This window comes from Schistocerca serialis, chromosome 1, assembly GCF_023864345.2.
Source record: "Schistocerca serialis cubense isolate TAMUIC-IGC-003099 chromosome 1, iqSchSeri2.2, whole genome shotgun sequence".
Classification (NCBI taxonomy): Eukaryota; Metazoa; Arthropoda; class Insecta; order Orthoptera; family Acrididae; genus Schistocerca; species Schistocerca serialis.
The window spans coordinates 766,321,453-766,341,677 of NC_064638.1; the positions used below are offsets into that span (position 1 = coordinate 766,321,453).

At 40.4% G+C, this 20,225-nt stretch overlaps 1 protein-coding gene across 2 annotated transcripts in view; it reads left to right on the plus strand.

The window, feature by feature from the left end:
• LOC126482366 (germinal-center associated nuclear protein-like) overlaps window positions 1-20,225 on the plus strand; it is a 166,238-nt gene that overhangs the window by 74,675 nt on the left and 71,338 nt on the right. For both annotated transcript variants that reach the window (XM_050106455.1, XM_050106462.1), the window contains exons 8-10: window positions 89-216; window positions 16,582-16,681; window positions 19,307-19,463. In XM_050106455.1, the coding sequence (XP_049962412.1) occupies window positions 89-216; window positions 16,582-16,681; window positions 19,307-19,463 (385 nt within the window). The remainder of the gene's footprint in view (window positions 1-88; window positions 217-16,581; window positions 16,682-19,306; window positions 19,464-20,225) is intronic.

A 20,225-nucleotide genomic window follows, 5' to 3' on the forward strand; every position in this document is an offset into this window, starting at 1 on the left:
TAGGTATGAAAAATTGGTATAGTAATTGCATGTGTAACAGACTCCTTAAAATATGAAAATATTAAACTTTTTAAAATATCTTTTGCAGTTGATGCATAGTCTCCAATTGTCAGAAGACATTAGTTGGCCACCTGTAAATTATGTTGATCTCCTTAAGTCTCTTGAGCAGTATTGTACAGAAAATCAGCTGCAGTATGCAGTGTGGGATATAAACAGGTGGGCTATGAAAAACTAATTGTAAAGGCACTGCAATTTCTTGCATTTAAGTTGTTAAAAAAACTCATTGGTCAATATAATTATATTCTTAAGTATACAGCACAAGTTCTATTTGATGCAGCCTGTGTGCAGTGGAACTAACAACACATTGTACCCACAAGACAGATTCAACTATCTAAATGTGTCTGCAAATCTTGAAAATGTGTTAGCAGTTTAAGTAATTTATTGTTTGTAGAAGGTATTTTAATTAATTATAAGGTGTTATTAGAAGGGAAAAATTACATATAACTACTTAACAATACTATTTCATTAAACTAAGATATAAACCCCCCCCAATGAACCAGGGACCTTGCCGTTGGTGGGGAGGCTTGCAAGCCTCAACGATACACATAGCCGTACCGTAGGTGCAACCACAACGAAGGGGTATCTGTTGAGAGGCCAGACAAACGTGTGGTTCCTGAAGAGGGGCAGCAGCCTTTTCAGTAGTTGCAGGGGCAACAGTCTGGATGATTGACTGATCTGGCCCTGTAACACTAACCAAAACGGCCTTGCTGTTGTGGTACTGCGAACGGCTGAAAGCAAGGGGAAACTACAGCTGTAATTTTTCCTGAGGGCATGCAGCTTTAATGTATGATTAAATGATGATTGCGTCCTCTTGGGTAAAATATTCCAGAGGTAAAATAGTCCCCCATTCGGATCTCCGGGCGGGGACTACCCAAGAGGACGTCGTTATCAAGAGAAAGAAAACTGGTATTCTACGGATCGGAGAGTGGAATGTCAGATCTCTTAATCGGGCAGGTAGGTTAGAAAATTTAAAAAGGGAAATGGATAGGTTAAAGGTAGATATAATGGGAATTAGTGTAGTTCAGTGGCAGAAGGAACAAGACTTTTGATCAGGTGAATACAGGGTTATAAATACAAAATCAAATAGGGGTAATGCAGGAGTAGGTTTAATAATGAATAAAGAAATAGGAGTGCGGGTAAGCTACTACAAACAGCATAGTGAACACATTATTGTGGCCAAGATAGACACGAAGCCCATGCCTACTACAGTAGTACAAGTTTATATGCCAACTAGCTCTGCAGATGATGAAGAAATTGATGAAATGTATGATGAGATAAAAGAAATTATTCAGGTAGTGAGGGGAGACGAAAATTTAATAGTCATGGGTGACTGGAATTCGAGAGTAGGAAAAGGAAGAGAAGGAAACATAGTGGGATTGGGGGAGAGAAATGAAAGAGGAAGCCGTCTGGTAGAATTTTGCACAGAGCATAACTTAATCATAGCTAACACTTGGTTCAAGAATCATAAAAGAAGGTTGTATACATGGAAGAATCCTGGAGATACTAAAATGTATCAGATAGATTATATAATGGTAAGACAGAGATTTAGGAACCAGGTTTTAAATTGTAAGATATTTCCAGGGGCAGATGTGGACTCTGACCACAATCTATTGTTTGTGAACTGTAGATTAAAACTGAAGAAACTGCAAAAAGGTGGGAATTTAAGGAGATGGGATCTGGATAAACTGACTAAACCAGAGGTTGTACAGAGTTTCAGAGAGAGCATAAGGGAACAATTGACAGGAATGGGGGAAAAAATTCGGTAGAAGAAGGATGGGTAGCTTTGAGGAATGAAATAGTGAAGGCAGCAGAGGATCAGGTAAGTAAAAAGACGAGGGCTAGTAGAAATCCTTGGGTAACAGAAGAGATACTGAATTTAATTGATGAAAGGAGAAAATACAAAAATGCAGTAAGTGAAGCAGGCAAAAAGGATTACAAACATCTCAAAAATGAGATCGGCAGGAAGTGCAAAATGGCTAAGCAGGGATGGCTAGAGGACAAATGTAAGGATGTAGAGGCTTATCTCAAGAGGGGTAAGATAGATACTGCCTACAGGAAAATTAAAGAGACCTTTGGGGAAAAGGGAACCACTTGCATGAATATCAAGAGCTCAGATGGAAACCCAGTTCTAAGCCAAGAAGGGAAGGCAGAAAGGTGGAAGGAGTATATAGGGGGTCTATACAGGGGCGATGTTCTTGAGGACAATATTATGGAAATAGAACTACTGACAGCCTTGGGAGAGCCAGGCCTAACAAAACTCTACCATCTGGTGAGTAAGATGTGTGAGACAGGCGAAATTCCCTCAGACTTCAAGAAGAATATAGTAATTCCAATCCCAAAGAAAGTAGGTGTTGACAGATGTGAAAATTGCCGAACTATCAGTCTGATAAGTCACAGCTGCAAAATACTAACGCGAATTCTTTACAGACAAATGGAAAAACTGGTAGAAGCTGACCTCTGGGAAGATCAGTTTGGATTCCGTAGAAATGTTGGAACACGTGAGGCAATACTGACCCTACGACTTATATTAGAAGAAAGATTAAGGAAAGGCAAACCTACGTTTCTAGCATTTGTAGATTTAGAGAAAGCTTTTGACAATGTTGACTGGAATACTCTCTTTCAAATTCTGAAAGTGGCAGGGGTAAAATACAGGGGGCGAAAGGCTATTTACAATTTTTACAGAAACCAGATGGCAGTTATAATAGTCGAGGGGCATGAAAGGGAAGCAGTGGTTGTGAAGGGAGTGAGGCAGGGGTGTAGCCTCTCCCCGATGCTATTCAATCTGTATATTGAGCAAGCAGTAAAGGAAACAAAAGAAAAGTTCGGAGTAGGTATTAAAATCCATGGAGAAGAAATAAAAACTTTGAGGTTTGCCGATGACATTGTAATTCTGTCAGAGACAGCAAAGGACTTGGAAGAGCAGTTGAACGGAATGGACAGTGTCTTGAAAGGAGGGTATAAGATGAACATCAACAAAAGCAAAATGAGGATAATGGAATGTAGTCGAATTAAGTCTGGTGATGCTGAGGGAATTATATTAGGAAATGAGACACTTAAAGTAGTAAAAGAGTTTTGCTATTTGGGGAGCAAAATAACTGATGATGGCCGAAGTACAGAGGATATAAAATGTAGACTGGCAATGGCAAGGAAAGTGTTTCTGAAGAAGAGAAATTTGTTAACATCGAGTATTGATTTAAGTGTCAGGAAGTCGTTTCTGAAAGTATTTGTATGGAGTGTAGCCATGTATGGAACTGAAACATTGACGATAAATAGTTTAGACAAGAAGAGAATATAAGCTTTCGAAATGTGGTGCTACAGAAGAATGCTGAAGATTAGATGGGTAGATCACATAACTAATGCGGAGGTATTGAATAGAATTGGGGAGAAGAGAATTTTGTGGCACAACTTGACTAGAAGAAGGGATTGGTTGGTAGGACATGTTCTGAGGCATCAAGGGATCACCAATTAGTATTGGAGGGCAGCGTGTAGGGTAAAAATCGTAGAGGGAGACCAAGAAATGAATACACTTCTCAGATTCAGAAGGATGTAGGCTGCAGTGGGTACTGGGAGAAGAAGAGGCTTGCACAGGATAGAGTAGCATGGAGAGCTGCATCAAACCAGTCTCAGGACTGAAGACCACAACAACAACAACAACAACAACAACACGATTTAACTTCATTACATCTTAATTCAGTTGACTGACATGATTCTGTTTCTACTCTTAGCTAAAGAGCACAAAGTATGGATTGCCATGAGAAAAATACAGTTAAACATCTGCATGATATATGCTAATCCTGTTTTACTTAACATATTCAGAGTCATGTTCTATAATAATACTAATTTAATAATTGCTGTTGATCCTCGAATTCATACTCATCTACTGCTTCAGTACATGCAGAAAGGTTTTAACAGGAGTGTCCTCATGACAACAGCAGTGTCTTAATACACAATTTTGTATTCATTGTAGAGGATAACAATCCTGAAAAATATGTTAATACAAAAAGAAGGAATTCTGAAAGAAATTCTTGCAAAAAAAAGAATAATTTACATATACGAAAGATCTTAGCGACATGTCATGATAATTTGCCGTTGTCTGTTGAGTGTTGTCATCAAGTTTGTCAAGTGGAAATGCGCATGCCACCACAGATGATGTTGCAGTGACAGTGCTCTTTATTCCTTATTTTTCACTCACTCTTGGAGGGACTGCACATAGTTACATATAGCATGATTCCGGACTCATCATTAACTGTTTCAGCCTTTTAACTTGTGTAAAGCATTTCCAAACTGTTCATAAGTTTGGAAGATACAAGCATAACAAAGTTGAACAGTCCTAATCACAACTCTTCAGACAACTGGTGACTCCTACATGATCCAAACCTAAAGAACTACACAAGAAGACAATTACAAGATGTAAGAAGAATCCAGAGTATTGAGCTTAGCCACCGTTCTGGCCATGCGATCCTGTACTGTATTTCGCTCAAGTGCAGGCAGATATTCATTATTCTGGAATTACTGCTGATTCAACATGTTTTTCCTTATTATTGAGCCAACTTTTCCATCAATGTGCCATGGAAGATCAGGATGTTATAATTGCGCTGCTGGTGGAAGCATCTTATTGGAAGCTAAAAATTGGACTCATCCAAAGGCCACTTCACAAGAAGCCCCCATCCGACAGGTACTCACACAAGAAAACATTGGGATTGTAAGCCACCTTCAGCACTTGAGGGTCAAGGTGGACATCGGTACTGTTCCTGACAACCTGTTACGTACAATATGGAGCCTACCACCACAAGCTAGGACAATTATAGTATCCCAAATGGAGATCTCACTGGGCACCATTGTGGAACTTGCAGATTGCATACAAGAGGCTATCACTCCCACACGAGTTAGCACCATGGCAGAAGCATGCAGTACAGATAGCAGCAGCAGCAGCAGCAGTCGCGCACACTGATTATGACACCGTACAGATACGTAAATATATATTCAATTGTAAGAAGCATCCTTCTGCATCTTAGACACATTAATTCCGTTACTGAATCAGCTTCTTATTGTTGCACACACAAATTCGGTTCAAATTGCTGTGACAACCTATATGCTGTCATTCAAAGTAATTTGGCGTCATTTGGAACGTAAGCAGATTATGTGTACAAGAGAGAAATAAACATTTTAATGTAAAATTTTTGGCTTTAAATATGCAGTCGACATTTTTACCCTGCAGTTTTTTTTGGGAAAAACACCAAAGCAGGCATATTTATGCTTGGAGAAGCAGATATCAGTTTTTGCTCATTCCAGACACAACATTTAAAGTATTTCTTTGTCCACACCGCCAACAAATTCTCATAAACGCAATCATGTTTATATACGTGAATACAGCATAAGAATGCCATGAATTTTGATTTTCAGGCTGAAGACTGGTTTGGTGCAGCTCTCCATCCTAATTTAAAATATGCAACTCTCTTAACCACTGCTTTGAACTCAAGACTGTGAAAACCTCTAGAATATTTTACCTAGTCTGATGCCATCATCGTTAAATAATGCAGACGAGATGCATCTTTTCGGAAAGTATAGGAGCTGTAATTTCCGTTTGTTTTCAGCCATTTACAATATCGATATAGCAAGGGCATGGTGGCAAAATGTGCAAGATCAGTCAACCAACCAGATCGTAGTCCCTGCAATGATTAAAAGTCTGTTGCCCATCTTCAGGAACCATATGTTAGTCTGCTCTCATCATAGGTACTCCTCCGATGTGGTTGCTCATACAGTACAGCTATCTTTATATGCATGCAAACCACCCCACCACATTAATATCCATGGTTTGTGGGGGAGAGATGATCATATACAAGCAGCAAACATCATGGCAGTAGTATCACACAAGTAGTTTGGGAAGGTAGAAAATTCTCCTATTTTATTGGTAAGAATTTTAAAAAAGGAAACCATTTAATTAAAGGAAAATTACATACTAACTTGATATATAAATGAGCAAGTGTACTTAGTTGTGTGTTTTGGTAAAATTGAGTAGGAAGGTCATTTTGAGAATTAGAACTATCTTTATTATGTGTGAATGCCTATTATGGAGCATGTTCTATCATGGTTATTCTATTTATTTACATTTACATATTTCAGTCAGTAAGATTGCAACTTAAATTGTAGTCCATGAAGGTATCCACTCCTTTCCCTCCACTTCTCGCAACCAGTCAGATAACAAATTACAAATTTCATTTTGCTCATCTTACGAAACAGTAGGTGCAAGAGTGAAAATAGTGTATTAAAGTTGCATTGTCAGGTAGTACCACCCTGCTGAAGACCACCTGTAACAGTTGTTGAAACTGTAGTACATAATTTTATAATATGACTGGTCTATAACTCAGAACAATTTTACGAAGAAGGAAAAAATAAAAGGAAAAGTAATTTTTATATTAATGTGCTGTTCTCGTCTAGCGTTCTGAGCTGGCATTCTGCATTCTGTTATAAAGAGCTGGTATGCTGTGTTCTATTATAAATGTCTATGATAGTATCTTGGAAGTTGACAGGAGGTGAAAATTTACTAACTATTTTGAGAATGTACAAGTGCGTGAATTCTGGAAATACGAAGCACTCTTAATGTAGTAGAAAGTATTGGTCATAGATACATTAACCTCTCCATTCTAGTAGGACAATTATGTTGTGCACGTGTCGGTATATTAGCATAAAAGTTACACACAAAGTGCAGGAAGTTCCAAAATGGTACTTTACAACTTCAGCAATATTATGAAAAGGAAAGCTACTCACCATATAGCGAAGATGCTGAATCGCAGATAGGCACAACAAAAATATTGTCACAAATAAGCTTTCGGTCAGCAAGGTCATTGTAAAAAGTAGATGATGCACACACACACACACACACACACACACACACACACACACACACACACACAGACCACTCCAGTCTCTGGCAAGTGAAGCCATCCTGCTTCAGTTGCCAGAGACTGCAGTCGTGTGTGTGTGTGTGTGTGTGTGTGTGTGTGTGTGTGTGTGTGTGTGTGTATTTTGTTTTTGTCTATTTTTGACAAAGGCCTTGGTGGCCAAAAGCAGTCTTTTTGTTGTGCCTATCTGCGACTCAGCATCTCCGCTATATGGAGAGTAGCAACATTCCTTTTCATAATATTATTAAATGCTGTCCTGGATTGTTTGACTTTACAACTCCAATCTCGTGTAACTCGATGGAGGCAGTGGAGGTGGTCCACCAAGGTTGTAATTAGTTGTGGAGGTGGACCAGGAGCTTGTCATCCGTTTGCCACATGAAGACATGCTGAACCCACTGTCCTTGGAAGACAACCAGATTCCAACAATCACAGCATCCGAAAGCATAGTCCCAGGTGGGGGTCTCTGGCTCATAGCACAGTGAGTGAGGTGTACAAGGCATGTGAGGGATTAGCTGCAGGTGGTGCTGCACTGTGCATGGCTGGCACTCATGCAACAACCTCACCAGGCTCTTCTCGCCAATACGAATGGACCTGTATGAATTATGAAAACACGTGAGCATCTCTTCTGCCAGGGCATCCTCGATGTACTTCTTCACCTGCATTTTAAAGATCCGAATGAGGCATTCTGCCTCCCTGTTGGACTGCAGGTGAAGCAGGCGTGCCTGTCGTGGTAGATGTAGTGCTGTGCACAAAAGTCTTAAAATGTATGAGACTTGAATTGCGGACCTGTTGTACGTAATCAGGGTATGGTGGAAGAGGCCTTTAGTGGAGAGGTTCTGGGTGAGGGCATGCACAGTAGACTCTGTTGTTGGTGAGTGGCAGTTGATAATGTATTGGAACTGGGAGTATGCATCAATGGTGAGCCACCAAAATGCATCCAAGAAGAGGCCCACGAAATCCATGTCATAACTATTGACGAGAGTCAGTCTGTAGCACGACACAAATTAATTACGGACAGGGTCGAATGGCTGGGCTGGAGGTCATTCTGGCCATCCCCGCTGGATATGTTGCCGCACCTGGTGGAGAACAATATCTGTGCTGATAACATGAGTGAAATGTATCCTCATAATAGGTAAGCTGTCCACTGCCTGCTGAGTTTCCTCGTCAAGATAAAAGCAAAGAGTTTCTTCCAGGTTGAAGCTGGGGTGAGGACCAATAGGAAGACACGAGATAGGATCCATGTTGGAATGCTGAACTACACTCCTGGAAATGGAAAAAAGAACACATTGACACCGGTGTGTCAGACCCACCATACTTGCTCCGGACACTGCGAGAGGGCTGTACAAGCAATGATCACACGCACGGCACAGCGGACACACCAGGAACCGCGGTGTTGGCCGTCGAATGGCGCTAGCTGCGCAGCATTTGTGCACCGCCGCCGTCAGTGTCAGCCAGTTTGCCGTGGCATACGGAGCTCCATCGCAGTTTTTAACACTGGTAGCATGCCGCAACAGCGTGGACGTGAACCGTATGTGCAGTTGACGGACTTTGAGCGAGGGCGTATAGTGGGCATGCGGGAGGCCGGGTGGACATACCGCCGAATTGCTCAACACGTGGGGCGTGAGGTCTCCACAGTACATCGATGTTGTCGCCAGTGGTCGGCAGAAGGTGCACGTGCCCGTCGACCTGGGACCGGACCGCAGCGACGCACGGCTGCACACCAAGACCGTAGGATCCTACGCAGTGCCGTAGGGGACCGCACCGCCACTTCCCAGCAAATTAGGGACACTGTTGCTCCTGGGGTATCGGCGAGGACCATTCGCAACCGTCTCCATAAAGCTGGGCTACGGTCCCGCATACCGTTAGGCCGTCTTCCGCTCACGCCCCTACATCGTGCAGCCCGCCTCCAGTGGTGTCGCGACAGGCGTGAATGGAGGGATGAATGGAGACGTGTCGTCTTCAGCGATGAGAGTCGCTTCTGCCTTGGTGCCAATGATGGTCGTATGCGTGTTTGGCGCCGTGCAGGTGAGCGCCACAATCAGGACTGCATACGACCGAGGCACACAGGGCCAACACCCGGCATCATGGTGTGCGGAGCGATCTCCTACACCGGCCGTACACCACTGGTGATCGTCGAGGGGACACTGAATAGTGCACGGTACATACAGTCATCGAACCCATCGTTCTACCATTCCTAGACCGGCAAGGGAACTTGCTGTTCCAACAGGACAATGCACGTCCGCATGTATCCCGTGCCACCCAACGTGCTCTAGAAGGTGTAAGTCAACTACCCTGGCCAGCAAGATCTCCGGATCTGTCCCCCATTGAGCATGTTTGGGACTGGATGAAGCGTCGTCTCACGCGGTCTGCACGTCCAGCACGAACGCTGGTCCAACTGAGGCGCCAGGTGGAAATGGCATGGCAAGCCGTTCCACAGGACTACATCCAGCATCTCTACGATCGTCTCCATGGGAGCATAGCAGCCTGCATTGCTGCGAAAGGTGGATATACACTGTACTAGTGCCGACATTGTGCATGCTCTGTTGCCTGTGTCTATGTGCCTGTGGTTCTGTCAGTGTGATCATGTGATGTATCTGACCCCAGGAATGTGTCAATAAAGTTTCCCCTTCCTGGGACAATGAATTCACGGTTTTCTTATTTCAATTTCCAGGAGTGTATTAGGTGCAAATGAATCTCTTAATGGTAATAGCGGAGGAACAGGCTGTACCATTGCAGTCTGTACACTGTCTTGTCTGACAGGTGCACTTCTAGGCTAAAGAGGGAGACAGTGGCTTGTGGTCTATGACTGTGTGAAATTTCACACTATATAAAAATACATGATAGTTCTTGATCACTTAATTAATAATGAGGGCCTCCTTCTCACTTTGGGAATAAACCTTCTGCAGCATGTTGAACATCTTGAAGGCAAAAACGTTGTGTAATATGGAATTCTTCAGAATAACAAGTTCCACCTTTATGCTCCCAGGCCGATGAAAGATGTTTGTGATAACTGAAAACATAGTTTAGGCAGTTTGTAAATGTCGGGACACCCCAGTGTAGGAGATATTATTAACATACGTACAGATGGGATCTGTAAACTGCCAGTTCTGGTCATTGGCAAGTTGCAACAGCAATTGTGAGTCTCCACCTGCTGTGGAGGCATGCTTGTTCTTTGGACGTCATGGCTGGGCTGTGCCTTGAAGGTCCAGAAACAAAAAGATGAGTGAAATAATGCAAACAATCTTAAACAATTGAAAGATCATTACAAGAGCTGTCATTGTTTCTATGGCTATTGTCAAAGCAATACACATAAGTGTTGCAATCTGTCAAGAGTTAATACTAAAGATAGATTGCTTCACCCATTATTGTAACTGAGGCTGTACAAGAAAAACATTGAGCGTAAAACACAGAACAGTTGACGTAATACTATTTGCATCATTTAGTAGCATTGACAGATTGGAGCTCTCTTCCAGTGCCCACACATTGCAACAGTGTGTAGAAGTCCAATGGCACAGCTCCTTGGTACTACATGGCAGGACCACAAAAGTAGCTAACTTTAAGAATGGTGACCAGAAATTACTAAGTAAAGTTGACATACATGCATCAGGGTGATACATTGTACATGAAGCATATTCACACAACCAGCCATCAACCTTAACACTTCATGCTGTTGGGTGTTCCAAATTGTTAGGATTGAAATAGGTCTACACAGCTCCTAGAACAGACTAGGAGGATCAGTAGTTAAGACAAGCTGTTTATCTGCCTGAAACGTGGTGAGGCAAGGGGCTGAACTAATAGCGATGGCTCGCATCGGTGCCTCACAAAATGTTGTGGCAGCGATGGTAGTGATGCTGGTACAAGACAAGTGGTAACACGGTGGATTAGCACAATTACCTTACATAAAAAAGCTTTGAGTTGGTGAATCAGACAAACGTTACTTTTTTCTCTAAGTTAATTAGAAGTTGAGTTATATGACATTGAAATTGTAAAGTACCATTTGGGACACTGTACAATATAAACAGTAGCTGAACACTTCAACTGTGAAAAACAGTTTTTAGTGATGACCCTACTCCCTCAGATTTGTGATTCTAAAAGATGGCATTTTCATTTGGAAAGATTAACTGTAATTTTATATGTGTTGTTGTTGTGGTCTTCAGTCCAAACACTTGTTTAATGCAACTCTCCACATTTCTCGATCCTGTACAAGCCTCTTCATCTATGAATAACTGCTGCAAGCTACATCCATTTGAAACTGCTTACTGTATTCCTATCTTGGTATACCTCTATAATTTTTGCCTCTCACACTTCCCTCTAATACTAAATTGATGATTTATTGATGTCTCAGAATGTATCCTATCAACTGGTCCATTCTTTGTTGTGCCTCATATTTCTTTTCTCATTAGTTACGCATTCTGTGCATCTAATCTTGAACATTTTTCTGTCATTTCAGTGTGCATATTTTTCATATTCCTTTGGACATGTGCCCTATTCCGAATGGTTTCCTAGATAGAACACTTATTTTCTGTATTATCCATTGTCATTGTTAACAACGTACCACAGTAGTGTAGAGGAAGTTGACTATCAAGTCGAAAAACTACCTCAAACTGGCCTACGAAAAGTACTTAAGCTACAGCGCATGTGCGTTCCGTGAGGTTTCCAATATTCTTCAGATCTCTTCACACAAACTGTTAGTCCTAAACAAAAAATAAATAGGACCTTCTGTTTGGTTGCAAATTTAATTTGCTCTAATTGTGTACTCAGACATGTTGTCATTGGAATGTGTGGATTTCGAGTTATTAAAGAAATGTACAAAAGTGATATTAAACATAATGGACTTTGCATTTCAAATATATTGTTGTTCTACATTTATAAGGTACTGTTATATTTTTGCTGCAAGCAATATATTTTTTGCATTATTTTCATCAGTGCAGATACTATCTATTATGTGTGCTGGTGAACTATATTAAGAATATGAGAACATCCTATAATTCTATTTAATTCTCATTGCCAGCCTGACTTTTCATTTCAGGGCCCTGGAACATGAAATTTTTAAATAGCTTTCTAGATTGCATTCCACTGAGTGAGGTGATTGTGAATGTTGGGAAGATTTCTTTAAAAAAAGAACATGGTAATTTTATTCTTGCCCTTGTCCAATACAAGCTTGCTCGCTGTGAGAATAAACACTAATCTCTTTCCTTCATTCTAGGAACTATTGTACCTAGGATTACTTTCTCCCTGCCTTTCATATTTAACATCAGTACGTCTTGTCTGTTAAACCCTGCGATGCCTGACAAAAAAGTGAAGCACCCAGAAGATACAGTCAGATGTCAATGTAACTTCATGCACATACACACTATGAGCACTATGTAAATGATCACAGTTCTCTGTGATGTGCAGAATGGTCACCACACTGCATTGGTGGTGTTTATGTTAAGTGTTGTTGCCATACCTGGTAGGGTACATAAGGGCTTGAACAGCACAAGATGTGTGAGCACTGTGAAGACACGAAGATGCTGCATAGTCAGGCGAGACAGCATTATGAGCAATTGACAGAGTTTGGATAGGGCCTCATTGTGGGTCTCCATTCAGCCAGCTGGTCAAATTGTGCAGTATCCAGATTTGTGGTGCATTCGAATCTGACAGTGGTCTGGTGTTGGACTGCATGGTGATGTGAGAGAACATCTGAACACCGCAAGGAAGGACCACGGATATCGTACAACAAGCACAATGTAACCCTTTCCCATCTATGCCTGCTATCTGATAACATGTAATGGACTCCCAGCAACATCCTGTGTTATCCTGCATCATTGGTTGGAGACTAGCACTAGCCGGACTGGGAATAACCATCCTGTGTGGAGTGGTACCATGAAGCATGGACTACCAATGAATGGTGTCACATTGCATTCAGCATTGAATCACGATTCTGCAGTACCCCAGATGACCATTGTCTGCGACTGTGGCAGCAACTTAGGAAGAGATCCGTTTCTTCCAATGTTTTGGACAGGCACTGTGGTGTTAGTCGTGTCGCCTAGGTACAGGGACTTTTTGAGTATGGCCTCTGGTCACAGCAGCTAGTGTCTGTGGGAACTCTAAGGCACAGTGAAAGTGAAAGTGAAGAAGAATTACATGATCTGCTGAATGGAATGTACAGTATAGTGAGTACAGAATATGGATTGAGAGTTAATTGAAGAAAGGCGAAAGTAATTAGATGTAGCAAAAATGAAAAGAGCAAGAAACTTAACATCAGGGTTTATGGTCATGAAGTTAAGGAGTTCTGCTACCGAGGCAGAAAAATAACCCCTGACGAACAGATAAAGAAGGAGATCAAAAGCAGACTAGCACTGGCAAAAAGTATGTTCCTGGCCAAGAAACATCTAGAAGTACCAAACGTAGGCCTTAATTCGAAGAAGAAATTTCTGAAGATGAAGATGTACATTTGGAGCACAGCATTGTATCTTAGTGAAACATGGACTGTGGAAAAACTGGAACAGAAGAGAATCGAAGCATTTGAGATGAGCTGCTACAGACGAATATTGAAAATTGGGTGGACTTTTAAGGTAAAAAATGAGGAGGTTCTGCACAGGAGTGGAGAGGAAAGGAATATGCGGAAAAAGCCGACCAGGAGAAGACACGGGGTGATAGGACATCTGTTTAGACATAAGGGAATAACTTCCGTGGTACTAGTGGGAGTTGTAGAGGGTAAAAACTGTAGAGGAAGACAGAGGTTGGAATACATCCAGCAAATAATTGAGGATGTATGTTGCAAGTGCTACTCTGAGATGAAAAGATTGGCACAGGAGAGGAATTCGTGGCGGGCTGCATCAGACTAGTCAGAAGACTGATGACTCAAAAAGGGGGGGGGGGGGGGCACAATGATATGTTACAGATGTCTTGCGTCCTCATGTGTAACCTCTCATCTAACAGTATTGCGGTGCCATTTTTTAGTAGGACAGTCCCGTGTCACACATTGCACATGCCTCTCTGAACTCCCTGCATGATGTTGAGGTATTCCCTGCATGATTTTGAGGTACTCCCGTGGCAAATGAGGTTCCCAGATCTTTTTTCAATAGAAGATGTGAGAAACAAATTGGACATCAGCTCCCTTCCAGTGCCAATATCCAGGGTACCAGTTACAACAGTTGTGGGCCAGGTTGCCTCAGGACTTTGATACACTTCCCAACCAATTCAGTGCATTTAACCAGACTAGATACAGTGCAGTGTCATAATGATAAATGGTCTGATACAGCCAAGTTATTTGCAAATTGGACTCAGTTTTGTTGTGACTGAAATATGACTGTAATAACCTTTTCAACCCATGATGTTTCATTTTGTTTCCTCCTGCCCTTCTGGATACTTCACTTTTTTGCTCAGACAGTGTATTTTGTACCTTTAACAGTGATGCTCTGAAAAATATTAATAAAGTAACTCATTTTTGTATAACATAGTATATTTCAGAGTATTTGAAAATTTTTATTTCTTGTGATACCATTTTCATGTCAATGTTGGCTCTTTTTATTCCTCCTCCCGCCCCCCCCCCCCCCCCCACCCCCACCTCACATTATCCTTGTTTCCCCCTTCATTTTTTTCCTTTTCTTCACAATGTGGGTAGTGGTTATAACACATTAGCATTGTGCTTTGCTTGTGTGATGAGATATACATTGAAAACTACATGTTTTTCTGATGGTTCATTTTATTTATTCATTTATAATACGGTGTGCATTGTGATGCATATACATTCAGACAACAATAAACATAGCACAGTTCATATGCCGATGTACACATTATGTACGAACTCGGTTACAAATTAACATCCAAGCACCAGATATATTCAGTCGCCTCCTGTTGATGCAAGGAAATTGGTGAAGAATCCCTTGTAGGCCCGATTTGACAGTCTTCCACTGTTTATGGGGTTGTTTGGTTTTTGTTTCTGCAGTCACATTTTGGAGATGCTCTCTTTCCAATTTTATGGAGGGTGTTGGCACTTCTACCATAGACCAGTACGTATTTGGTATAATGTTGTCCATATTTTGCGTGATCGGTTTAAACCACGAGGCTCTTTTGTAATAATGAAAATTTGACATTTTAGTAGCCAGTGCTCTTGCCAGTGTTGTTTCCATTCATTGCGATAGTCGAATTTTGACTTTATCACTTCTGTAGCAGTAACTGTTGGTGATATTCTTGATATCTGACTCCTGTGATCTAGGTCAGCTACGTCATTATGTGTCGGTAACTGAGTGTTCTGAATAATCTTGTGGTACTCTCTAAGGAGGGCATTTTTATGCCATATCTCTGGCAGTGATATGTGGCTCAAGGAGGACAGCCACATGACAGGGCAGGATTTTATTGTGCCATTGATAGTGTACATAGTGTCACTTAGTACCACATCAATGTACAAACTGTTAATCTGTGCAGGGGCGCAGTATTCCACCACCAATTAGACGAGCTCAGCTACTGATGTGTGAATCGTATTTGCCTTGGCACCACAAGAGGTGCTGGACAGGTTATGGATGATGTTAACATTTGTCCTAATTTTACCTGCAGTCTGTCAGGTGCTCCTCTTAGAGAGAGAGAGAGAGAGAGGAGAGAGAGAGAGAGAGAGAGAGAGAGAGAGACTTGTAGATATTTAGGATAGCTGTTGAAAGTTGACATTAAGTTCTCTTCTGGCTGGACTGTTACTAAAGTGGAAGCACTATACTTCCATCTTAGTTGTGTTTAGCTACCATCTCCATTAGTGAAAATAGTCACTCAGCAGCTATCTCTCACAGCTCAAACTGTTTTTGGTGGCATCTAATGATTCAAGTTGTGCAACTACAGCCCAGTTTTCTCCATAGCCGACCTTCCTGGATTTTGTATTTGTCATGTCAGAAATATAAAGACTGAAGGAAAGCTAAGCCATGTGACAGCCTGATGTTTAATATTTTGTTGGAGCTAATTCTTGCCTTGGTAACCACTTTAAAAGTTGTCTCTGCAAGCGTATTATCAGTGAGGAGGATGTTACAGCTGCATAGAATTATCCAGAATAGTTTGTATAACAGCTCATGTCTGCTAACAGCATCTTGATCTGCACTTAAATCTCTGAAAGAAATCAATGTTTTTTTTGGTAGATTGCCTTTATATGAGTTGTCAGAGAGGGTACTTGGTCTTTGTAGCCTCTTGCAGGTTGAAACCCTGCTTGCTCATCTGGCATTGATTCCAGTATCTTAGGCTCAATCTGTTGTGTAGAAGCCTCTCAAGCCACTTGTATATGGTGCTGAGCTACGATTGGTCTATAATTCTTTGGCTGGTCTGTTGGTTTTTGCAGCTTAAGCAATGAAACCCTCAATTACAGTGAAAAATTATCAATAAGCTTATGGCATACTACCAATTATCTTTTAAAGGATTTTTTTAAATTTGTTTTGGATGATAACTATAAGCATTGCCACATTTTAATATGAGTGTAAATTGAACTGTAACTGTTTTGTTACCACATATTGAAATATGTTTATGGTTTATTGATAGACATGTTGATGATTTGCATCGTTTTTCAGAGATATCATGTGCTATGAAACTTTATTGTGTGTCAGAAAGCAAGCCTCTCATCTGTTTATATTGAATTAAAGAACATATGGTTTGTTTTCAGGCTTTTTGAACATTACCTCAGGGATGTTATCAAGGAAGGCCATGAAGATTTAGATTTCAAACAGTTTTTAGCTGATTTCCCATGGATAAAGTTGGTAGAGGTAAGTAACTCCATTTTATCTATCAACCTGTCAAATTTGTGTGGTTTTTTAAAGCAACATCTAAAAATGTAGACATATCAACAAAGCCTGTTTGTCATTGGATGTGGGGTAGCACTTAGTTACTGGGTGATTTAGAATTGATCCCAAGTTTGATCCAACCCCCCTCTTAGTACCATTTTTTATTTAATATTGACTTCTAAAAGATTTCAGAAACTTCTTGCTATGATTATTATTCTGAAAGTTTTGATGTTATGTGTAAAAAGGAGGGCACTTTGTTCGGTAGGCAATTCAAACCCATATGTTCTTTTGTCTTGCTCATGTAATAAAATTATTTTCACTTGTAAGTGTTGGCTTCCATTCAAGAATGTGCTTTCGTATTTGATAAATGATTCTGTTCACTGTGGGACATAGTTTTGTGGGGATTCTGGGTATCTCTGAACACCAAACTTGCAGTGTCTCCAGTTAACTGACAAGCAACAACTGTCGTCTGCATGTTGAGTAAACTGTATGCAAGCTGTTTGTTATTCTTAAAGTCTGTATAGTCAAGAGATTATTGCATACAAAAATGTCCATGGATTATCTGCGCTTTAGACAGCTGTTAGTGTTTTTGTGGAAGGCCATTTATAATCAGACTAACAGTTTAAAAGGATTGGTCCATATTATCAAATGTAACACATGGGGTGTGTTACATTAATGCTTATTTTTACTTCAAAACCACTGCCCAGCAATGATTCCTGAATAATGAGGATAAGCTCAATAACTGGGAGAAATTTTCATGTAGAATTTGAGAGAAAAGCATTGACCTCAGTGTCAAGAGGAGGCAACACAGTTGTTTATATAGTTGATATTAAAAAGAGCTAGAGTGAATACAAATAAAGGAAGGAGTTAAAGTGACCACTCAACATGCTGTTGAGTCTCCAACAGGGCTGCAGCAACAGTACAGTGTAGTTGGCCAGAATATTATAGTTGCTCATACATATGATTGTATGTCTGAGGGTAACAACAATATGGAAAGGATAGATTGCTACTCACCAAGTAGAGTTGCAGACAAGCACAATGAAAAAGAATGCTAGATATGGTCAGCTATTGAACTAAGTCCTTCATCCAACATAGAAAACTCTCATTCACACACACACACACACACACACACACACACACACACACACGCAGCCACTGTTGTCTCCAGGTGCTAATCCTGACAGCAACTGCTTCTGAGGTAAGCAGCAACATTTGCTGAGGTGCAGAAGTAGCGTGGGGTGCGAAGGAGAAGGGATAGCAGAGTAGATGTGGGAGAGGATATTGGTGCTGCCTATGAGGATGTGTAGGGTGGTAGGGATGGGACAGGGCTTCAGTGTACTGCATGCAGCATCTGGAGACTGTCCTTGGGGAGAGGGGGAGGGGTTTGAGTAGAGAAGGGAAGGGTATGCTCAGGGAGAGTTGGATTTTAGAATGACCTCATTGTTTTTCTTTAAATCAGCCTTCATATATTTTCTCAGTATTTTACATAGTTCAGATACTCCATAACGTCACATCAGATTAAATTATAATTTCCCTTCTCAGTTGAAGTAAATTTCGAGTTTTATCACAAAAGTTTCCTAGTTGACCTTTATTTTAATTTGAGCCACCAGCCTCTTATGCAGTTGAAACCATTGTTTCTGCAAGCTTTTTATCCACTGAATTTTGAAATTTTTGCTTGAAGACATACTGGAAGCTTTCTTTGTTTTCTTCAGATTTTAAGAGGTAAATGTTGTGAAATTGTTCACCAGCCATGAGTGTCGGTTATTTCCCCACTGATGCAGGTCTGCTCACTTTTATTGAAATAATATTTGTTAACCATTTGATCTTGTGGGTATGTAAATACAAACACAGTTTGGGGAACTATTGCGACAACAAGAGGTTGGAGATGAACAGTAGACAATGATTGAGATGAGAGATTAACACTGATCTTTAAAATGAACTTACTTCTTCATTTTAAAGTTGAGTGGTGGTCTGGCCTCTCAGCCATTTTGTTCACTTATCCAAATAATTGTAAGTCCCCTGCACTCTTCATTTGTTACACTATCATCATATCATATCACAATGCTACATCTTGTCACTATTTACACTAACAATACATGATTTGCATCTAGGTATCACTGTCATTCTGAAGTTTCCTGGTTACACCCTTTGAAAAGCTGGTTTACTTTAAAGCATAATGGACAACTCACTCTGTTCTCTGTGATATGCTGTTATCATTGCCTCCATGTGTAAGCTAATCTGCTAATCTATCAACTGTGATATATCATCAGCTTAGTATTTTAAATGCTGAACGTCTGGAACTTGTGCACAAGCAAATGTTACATAAAATATAATGCTGTAACAGTAATACATTTTTTGGCAGGAAGGGGGAAAACTAACAATTTATCATTTTCCAAGCTATTATTATAACTCTCTCTTTCTCTCTCTCCACCTCCACCATTTTTCAGTAATAATATTCAGTTGAAGTGGGTGCAATACGGGGTACAGTACTCGTCTATGTTGAAAGTATTGAAGTATGTTGTTGTGTGTGTGTGTTTTTATTGAAGAGTGAAGGAAAATTTCATATGTAAAAATGTCATTCTCATATACTAAACTTTTTATTTCCAGATTTTGGCTGAACATAAACTGAGGAATACTGATTACACCGATCCATTTGTCAAAGGATATAGTAAGAGACCAATTGTAGTGATTGTAAGGAAATCATTTTTGGAGGTATTTCTAACAACTCCATGGTGGTTATCAGAGGCAGAATCATTACAGTCAGGTGAGCTGTTAAATGCTTTCGAGGTTTAATTCTGTTTGTATAAGACGGTTCAAGAAGTTCTGAGTCAATACGGAGATTGTTGTGCAGCCTGTGTTGCAGTTGTCATTTGTTTGTTTTGAGCAGCCAGTGATCATTCATTTCAACCTAGTTAGTTTCCAGCTGCTATCTATGATGCACCAGTAGAGCAGCAAGTTACATACTTAGCTTTTTATGTTTTTTTGTAGTTTACTTTTTAAATCCAGTGTGTGTTTTTATATTTAAGAGGTGTAATCTCGCATTTTAGTAACTGTAAAGTGTAGATTATGCAGTCTGTAGCATAGTTGTCATTTCTATTAAGCAGCCAGCCACACAGCTCAGTAAGGCATCAGCGTCTGTTGGTGACATTTGAGAAAAGTAGTAAGATATATATTTAGAATGAAAATAGACATAAAAAACTTCAAACAACAAAGATAGCTACTTTACAGTATTTATTTAGATTGCAAACTAACTTGCCATCTTCAGATCTTATGCAATACATTTCAGTGAATCTCGACCATGTCATATCGTAAAAAGACATTCCGAGAATGTGTATTTTTATGATGTGACACATTCGAGATTCATTGGAATGTATTGCATATGATCCAAAGATGGCAAGTTAGCTTGTAGTGATCTTGGCTGTTTGAAGATTTTTGCTTCTATTTTCATATTAATGTAGATGCCACTATAGGCGAAGAATGTCAAGTGTGTGTGTGTATATATAAAAAACAAAGAAGCTGTAACTTA